This window comes from Chrysochloris asiatica, unplaced genomic scaffold (assembly GCF_000296735.1).
Source record: "Chrysochloris asiatica unplaced genomic scaffold, ChrAsi1.0 scaffold00056, whole genome shotgun sequence".
In the NCBI taxonomy this organism is placed as follows: domain Eukaryota; kingdom Metazoa; phylum Chordata; class Mammalia; order Afrosoricida; family Chrysochloridae; genus Chrysochloris; species Chrysochloris asiatica.
Window position 1 is genome coordinate 1,597,009 of NW_006408574.1, and position 8,241 is coordinate 1,605,249.

General features: G+C 48.9%; 1 protein-coding gene across 1 annotated transcript in view; it reads left to right on the forward strand.

Annotated features, from left to right (window-relative positions):
* LOC102831484 overlaps nt 1-8,241 on the forward strand; it is a 33,776-nt gene that overhangs the window by 19,148 nt on the left and 6,387 nt on the right. Inside the window, exons 8-12 of the mRNA XM_006863804.1 lie at nt 4,325-4,440; nt 4,835-4,974; nt 5,441-5,514; nt 6,857-6,967; nt 7,935-8,039. Coding sequence (XP_006863866.1) covers nt 4,325-4,440; nt 4,835-4,974; nt 5,441-5,514; nt 6,857-6,967; nt 7,935-8,039 — 546 coding nt within the window. The remainder of the gene's footprint in view (nt 1-4,324; nt 4,441-4,834; nt 4,975-5,440; nt 5,515-6,856; nt 6,968-7,934; nt 8,040-8,241) is intronic.

Genomic DNA, 8,241 nt, shown 5'->3' on the forward strand with positions numbered 1-8,241 from the left:
ATAGAGGTTACAATTAGCTGTGTAGAATTCACATTTAGGTAATGTTTGACAGAGCATTTTGGCCACAATGCATTCACCTGTTTGAAATAAATTGTTAACTTAATACTCACACACAATATTGAAGATAATAGTTAGAACACTAGGAGTTAGAAAAACAGGATATAAGAAAAGATCACATAGGAACATATGATTAACTTGCAACATTATGATAGTATATATTGAAATCAGATAATAAAAAGAATGTTGTGATCATATTTACATCCTTTCCTTTCCCTCACAATAAAGCAATTATTGTAACTAGTAAGCATAAGTAGTCTTAACAGAATATGGTAGAAGAATCATTAAATGTAGATGTTTAACTATAGAACTAAAAGTTTCTGATGTATTTCAAAGAAACTGTGATTACGCACATCCCCTGACTATTGTTGTAAAGAAAATAATTACTGATTTTCTGAAACTAGCATTGATTAAACACTTATGTAAGTAGTAAAATGATATAAAAACTGTGGTCTTAGAGCAATAAAGAGAGACATTTTTGGACGGAAAAAGAGTCTCCGTGAATTCATTCACCGAATTATTTCCCACCAACAAAGACACCCGTTAGGTCTCACCCCCTCCACTGTAGTGGTCGGTAGCAACTTACCTAACTTCTTCCTTATTTTTCTCTATCCCTCTGTGGAGCATTTGGATGCACCTCTATATCATTCTCCTGAATTCCTTCTCAGGCAGTTCCAAAGTCTGCTCTTCTTCCAATGGGATGTCTGGGTCTACCTCTAGCTCATTTTTATCAGTTGCTCTTTTTTTGCTTCTGAACATAGTTTGTTGTTTCTTGGACATTTTCAATAATTAGACGAATGTATGTTACTGTATTATTAAGCTTACTGAGTGCCTCCTGGTAGATGTGATCAAGAGATAGGCTTCCATTTTTCACATCTCTTATTACTCAACTGTAAGTAAATTTAGAAAATGTTGGCTATCTATGTAATGTATAGTAGCTGGTATTGACTCTTGCCTGGATGGTGGGATATTATAGGATACGCTTGTAGCTTGGCTATATATCTACAATTGCTGTCTCTCCTTGGGTAAGGTAGGGAGAGAAAGCTCCCACCACAAGGGAAAAAAGAAGGACCAAAAAGACAAAAAAACAAAACAACCATAGCAAACCAGTCCAGTAAGCTTTGCTGAGCAGATCAGTGTGCATGCACTGTAGAAACTTCCAGGGCTTGGTGGGAGTGTTCTCTCACTCAGATACCCCCTCTAGTCACAGAGTGGAGGTGCTCAGACAGAGAATGAGAAATTAGTGGAAGAAAGATAATTCACAATTTTATCTCTGATGATCTGTCAGGTCTCTGCTTACCCGCAGCGTCCTTCTCAGGATGGCTGCACCCTTCTCCCTTTAGTGTGTTTTTAACAGGTGTTGGCTTTACACACTGTTCTTGCATATAGTAGCTGGTATCGGCTCTTGCCTTTCATGTTGGGGTTTTATAGGGTGCAAATACAGTTTGGCTGTATGGCCAGAGCTGCTTTCCCTTGTTGGGTAAGGCAAGGATAAAAACTCCTGCCCAAGTAGGACAGCCAACTTCAGGGCTAAATCCCAAAGTTAGATGTCCTAAGAATCCACCAGAGGATTAGCCTCTGGAACCGACTGGGACTTTCAGCTACTTCCTCTTTGCACTCGGGAAAAATTGTCCCCTGTGGGCACAATGCTGGACCCTTTTGGGGGTGCACTCCCACCCGTGTGAAGACACCAGGGCTAGGCAGAGAGAGGAGAACACAAGAGTGGAAGAAAAAGACAAAACAGAAATTCACACCTCTTTTTCCGTAAGTTGCGGAGTGGTGTTTGTGCTGTAGCAGGCTGGTTGTAGCCCCGTCCTCTGACCTTCACTAAGACCACAAGCTGTCAGCAGTGTTCCGATTGATTCAGAAATCGCTCAGTTTACTATTGCCTCTTCAGATTTCTCCACCTGTAGGCCCCAAAACGATTTCCTCTTAGTTTATATTAAATTTAACGCTCCGGGACTGTCCCGACAAAGCGTTTTTCTGTGCCTCCACCGAAAAGTCCCTTTGTTTATCCCAGTCCCACTATGACAGGTTCTTGATGAGTTCCCCAAATCCTGATGCCACATTCTTCTTCACATAACCCATCAAGGTGAAGACACTATAGCCAATAATACCAGTCATTCAGTCCATCCCTAGGTAACTGAGGGTCCTGGAGATACAACCACATCAGTTAAGTCTTTTTAGTGGTATTAATTGAAGAGAAATGAGTGCCCTTTGAAGAGTTTTTAAGATTGAGCCACAAAAAAAGAAGTCAGAAGTGGTCACATTATGAGTATAAGGGGCTGCCCAATGACTTCCCACTGAGCTCTCACAAAGGTGCCCTTGTCTGATGAGGGGCAGGAACACAGCATGGTAGTGGACACAGACTCTGTGGAGAAGTGTTCCCAGATGGTTTTCTGCTAAAGCTTTGGCCAACGTTCTCAAAGCACTTTCATCGTGAGCAGATGTTACTGTTCTGTGTCCTTCAGACACTCTATAAGCAAAACAGCCTGAGCATCTCAAAAACCTGATTCCATGTCGTTCAGATTCCAGGAAGGTGGACACCATGGGTCACCTGTGGTGCACAACAGCTGCCAGCAGAGCTTCAAGAGCACCTCGTCCTCACAGCTCCCTCCCCACACGGAATGGCAGGGGTGTCCTTTCTCTGGCTCAGAGCCTGCTGACCAGGAAGGAGGGAGGAGGAAGGCGAGAGGGGGAGGGGACTGTTGGGCACACAGTGTACACTGGCACCTTGCTGGAGAATTTACACACACACATACGCACACACATCAGGTCCTCTCAGCTGCTCGCAGGCCTGAACGTCTTCCTGTGTTCTTAGAAGACAAGATTTCGGGGGCGTACTCTCAGCTTCAGGTCTTCTCTCTTCTGGTCCATGCGTGTTTCTCTACTTGGTTCCACAAAGGACTGAGGGTCTAGGTGCTGTTCCCCATACCACAGCAAGCTCCATGACCACCCCAATACCCACCACCCACATGGAGGCAGTTGAACAACCAAACATTTGGCTCTGGATGAAACGCCCTAAAAGACAATCGCAATATGCCCCTCAGAGCTCATACCACACTCAGAATGACATCATTGTCCTTCCCCTGACCCAGCCCCGCTGACCAGTTCTGCCTCCTGGACAAGCCCATTAGCGCCTTTCCAAGTCTTCTGCCAGGCTCCTGCCCCAGTTCTTCTGCCAAGCCACTCTTGCTGGGCACTACCAGGAAACAAAGGACAAGTGTCTGAGTTTTCCACTTAAACAACATTCCCAGAACCCCAAAGACTTCTTGGAGTTTCCCTCCAACCAGGAGTCTCAGTGACCCAGGATCGGGGACCCCACAGCCCTGTGGGCAGGGGGACTTTGGGAGCAGCACCCAGGGCACCAAGGTCTCTGCAGTTACCTGGAGTGTGCATAGCAGAGGGCCATGGATGCCTTGGAAGTGTGGAGAAAGCTCTGGGCAAGGAGCATAGGGTCGATCACACACACATGTGCATGCACACACACAGGCACACACAGTGGACATGCTCACACACACATGCACAGAGGCACACACATGCACACAGGCACACACTATCCACACACACATGCACACACAGTGCACACATGCAAACACGTCCATGTTCACACATGCACACACACCAGCACAGGGTCTATGGACACACATGTGTGTGTACACCCACATAAGCACAGGTACATGTGCACACACAAGCGCATGGACTATGGACATGCAGTGCACACGTGCACGCATGCACATGCAGTACACACACATGCACACGTGTAGAACACACATGCAAACACATTCACACACACACACACACCAGCACGTGGACTATGGACACACATGCGTGTGCACACACTCACATGAGCACAGAGACACGTGCACACACAGGCACATGCATCACAGGCTGTCACTGATATGGCCCTCACCTGCCTTGATCTGGCCCTGGACACAGCTGTGCCCCTGCAGGACAGTGCTCTGACATGTCCTTGTCCAAGAGCCTTATCAGGAGGTGCCCCGACACTGGCGGTCAGCCTGGAGCAGACCCCGCACCCCTCCCACCTGTGACTACCAGGAACTGACCAGATCTGGGGACACAGAGAACTTCCTGTTCAGACAAGGAGGGAAGAAGCTGGTATTGTCCTCACTGAGGAAGACCCGAGGGCGATGGATCTGAGATTCACAGAACCCATGGCAGACAGACAGGCCCTGGGTTCGGGGACCTCTCTGCCCTCCTATATAAGGCCCAGGGAACACTGCCTAGGTCATCTCGCTCTCCACAGCTCAGAAGCACACCTCTGCTGCCACCATGAAGTGTCTCCTGCTCGCCCTGGGCCTGGCCCTTGTCTGCAGCATCCATGCCATCTACCCAGCCAAGAGAAACGTGGATGTGCAGAAGGTTAGAGGACAGCTGTCCCATGGGGGTGCAGGATGGGTGGGAGCTGGGGCTCAGAGGATCATGAGATATGGGAGACCTTGCCCCAACCTTTAGGAAACCTTCCCAGCTCCAAGCCCTGACTCCCCAAGATCCAAATCTCTAGTCTCTCCTGGTGAAGAGCTCAGCTGGCTCCTCCCTCAGGTTCAGAGGGAGAGTTTTCTAGAATATTCCTTGGGTCAATGAGAAGGGAGTTCCCTATGATGGGGTCAGTGTCTGCTCCTCAGTCTCAGCCCCAGTCCAGTGTTTGCGGGTTGAGATCTCTGTGCTTCACTAGATGGGGTGGGGAGAGCACACTGTGGGGGTGGGAAAGACCCCTCCTGTCTCCCACGGGAGCCCCTCACAGCCCTCACCTCAGCTGGCAGGAGCCTGGAAGACTGTGATGATGGTCACCAACAACCGGGCCCTCCTAGAGAAGGAAGATGCCCCTCTGAGAATGTCCGTCAAGGAGGTGCAGCCCACCCCCAAAGGCAACATGGAGATCTTCCTGGTCAACAGGTGAGTTTGCCCGTGGGCCTCAGCCAAGGGACTGGGTGCAGAGTGACTCAGCCTCCCTGGGGACAGTTCCTAGTGAGACCTGGCTCCAGGTGTGCATGGAACAGAAGTGCTCTTGTCAGCCAGGGCCAGGTGTGCTGGGAGGGGGATGGGGTCTCAGGAGGTTCCTTTTCCCACCATTCTAGCCCAAGGGCTAGACAGTCCAGAACTGCCAGGGACCATCTACGTACTGATAAGTGGGAGGCAGGGCTGGGCACCACAGTTGAAGCAGTGATGTCCTGGGCAGTGGGCATTTATGAGATGCTGCATGATGAGAAACTTTTGGAAATGAGTGATTGTACAACACGGTGAACATAATTAATGTCACTGAAGTAAAATGGTTTAAAAGGCACCTTTTTGGTGTGCATATTTCACTACAATTCTTTAAGTGGACTTGGGGCCCAGGGCTCACAGACTAATTGACTTTCAGGGAGAACAACAGATGTGTGGAGAAGAAGATCGTTGCCCAGAAAACCGAGATCCCTGCTGAGTTCAGTACCAAATGTGAGTGCACAGGACCATGGGCGGGACAGGGTGGGCATCGTCAGTGGATGTCCACACTGTGCTGGTGTGAGCCCTAGTCTAGCAGTAACCTACATCAGGGAGAGGTCCTGACAGTGCCGTTTCCTTGGAACTCTAAAAAGATGATTCTAATGTACAATGAGGTGGGTCCCACTGGTCACAGACAACAAAGTTCCTGCTCACTCAGCTCTAATCCCTGAAATCTAATCTACAACTACCCCTCCATCTCTCCACCATCAAATGTATCACACAATTCTCACTCTTTGTTTTGTTGCTTGGCATTCATGCATCTCCCAGAGATCTGCATGAAACTCCATTTCTGAATCACAATATGCAAGGGACTCACCTAAAGTAATCACTTGGGATGTTGGACGGATGGATGGTACTTAGACAGGTGAGTGGAAGATGGTTAGTTGGGTGATTGGATGGTTGAATTAGTAGATGAATGGATGGGTGGATGGGGAAGTAAGTGGAGGAACAAATGGGTGGATAAATGGATTAGTGAATATATGGATGGGTACAAGAAGAATGAATGGAAGAATGAGTGGATGGATGGATAAGTGGATGATGGGTGGATGGATGAGTAGATGGATGGATGCAGGGATGGATACATGGATAACTTGGTAGATAGATGAGTGGAGGGATAGATGAACAAAGAATGAGTGAATACATGGGTGAATGGACAGGTTAAGAATGAGTGGATGGATGGCTGACTAAAGGAAAACATGACTAAATGGATAGATAGAAGGAAGAATGCAGGAATGGATAAGTAGATGAAGGAAGAGTGGATGGATGAATGAAGGATCAGTGGGTGTATGTATAGACACTGGATAGATGGATGAAGGATCCATGGTTGAATGGATAGATGATGGAAGAGTGGATAGATGGATGGAAGAATGGAAGGAAAGATGGATGAATGAACAGATAAAAGAATAAGTGAAGTAATTCCTCATCTGGGAGACAGAGGAAAATATCTGACAGAGTCACAGAAACTACTGAGGACTTCCCGAAACCCATCACTGCTTTGCTATCCACCTGTAAATCTTGAGGGGCCATTGAAGGAAAAAGATACCACAGTTTTGTGTCCAGGTGTGGAAGCCTTAAAATAAGTGCCCCATGAAGTCGAGGCATGGCATCTGTGCACCATTGAGAAGGTGGGGAGGAACAGTTAAGAGGGCAGCAAGACTGAGGACAAAGCCACGGCTTACCCGGTGGCCACAGCAGTTTCCAGATCCTTGTACGAGAAGATCTGACCAGCACGCATCTCCTGTGTGAACTGAGAATTCAGAACTTAGGTCTGTCCCTGTCCTGGTTTCTTTTCCAGACCTGGATGAAAACAAGATGGTTGTGATAGACACCGACTACTCAAACTTCCTGGTCTTCTGCCTGGAGAGCACCATCGCCCCCAAGCAGAACGTGGTGTGCCAGTGTCTGGGTACGGATCTCAGGGTCCCAGCTCTGTGGGCAGTGGGCGTGGAGGGAGGTCTGGCACTGTAGACGGCAGGCAGCACTCCTGAACCCTTGACCTGTGGAGCTTGTGGAGGAGAGGGAGGGAGAACATCTGTCCAGTGTCCCCTCAGGGAACTCTGGGTGCTGGTGTTGTCTCAGACAGGAAGGGAACTCATAGGCAGTGGGTGTGGGTGCAGGCCTCTTGGGGACATCCCAGATATGGAAGGGAGCAGAGCTGAGGCTGAGGTGGGCTGTGGAGAGGACGTTCCAAGAAAGTCACTTGCTAGTTCATCATTGGATAATCATAGTCAGAAACACCAAACCTATCGTCATCAAGTTGATTCTGACTCATGGTGACATCGTGTATGCAGAGTGGAACTGCTCCTCAAGGTTTCCAAGGCTGTGACCTTCCTTCCAGGCTGGGTGCGAACCAACAGACTTTCAGTTAGTAGTGTAGAACTACGGTTAGTGTGTACCACCCAGGGACATTCTTAGTCAACAGGATCATAGAAATACAACCAAGCTTGTTCATGGGGATTTTACATTTCACCCAGTGGAAATCAGATATGAAGATGTCTTTCCAACTGTACTGTTGTGAAAACAAATACAAGCTGGCCTTCCCCATTGTCCCAGTAGACATGCTATTGGATATTCCCAGTTTCCTCAGTTAACCATGGGACCTGGGCTGGCAGGGACATTCCCAGGCCTGTCAGTCAGCTCCACGGGCCATGTGGTGAGATAGGATGTTGGGAAGAGGTGGCCTGTGTCCTTCCTCCTGTGACTGTGGACACCACTGGAAGATGAGGGGCCAGAGTGGGGATGGGGACAGAGAGGGTGGCCTGGTGGGCAGGTGGGCTGTGCAGTCATGGCACCACCATTAGGGGACTGTCCTGGACCAAACTCAGCTTCAGGAACGTGGCCACTACCAGGGACTGACCCTCCTCCCCCCACAGCCAGGACCCAGAATGCCGACGCCAAGGTCGTAGAGAAGTGCAACCAGGTCCTCAAGTCCCTGCACCTGCAGAACCAGTTCACCCTGGACTTCACCCAGAAGGAAGGTCAGTGCCCGAGCCGTGACCCTCGGTCCTGGTTTAATTCATTAGCTCCTCACTGAGAAAGTAACGGGGAACCAATTCCCTGATGGCGTTTTCCCCTGAAGAACCATCTTTCTCCTGGGTCTCCTGCTTCCCTGTGCACCACGAGGCCCCTGGGTAGTGGGTGGGCGCCCCTGGGTCGTAAGTTTTGGGCCCCTGTATAGTA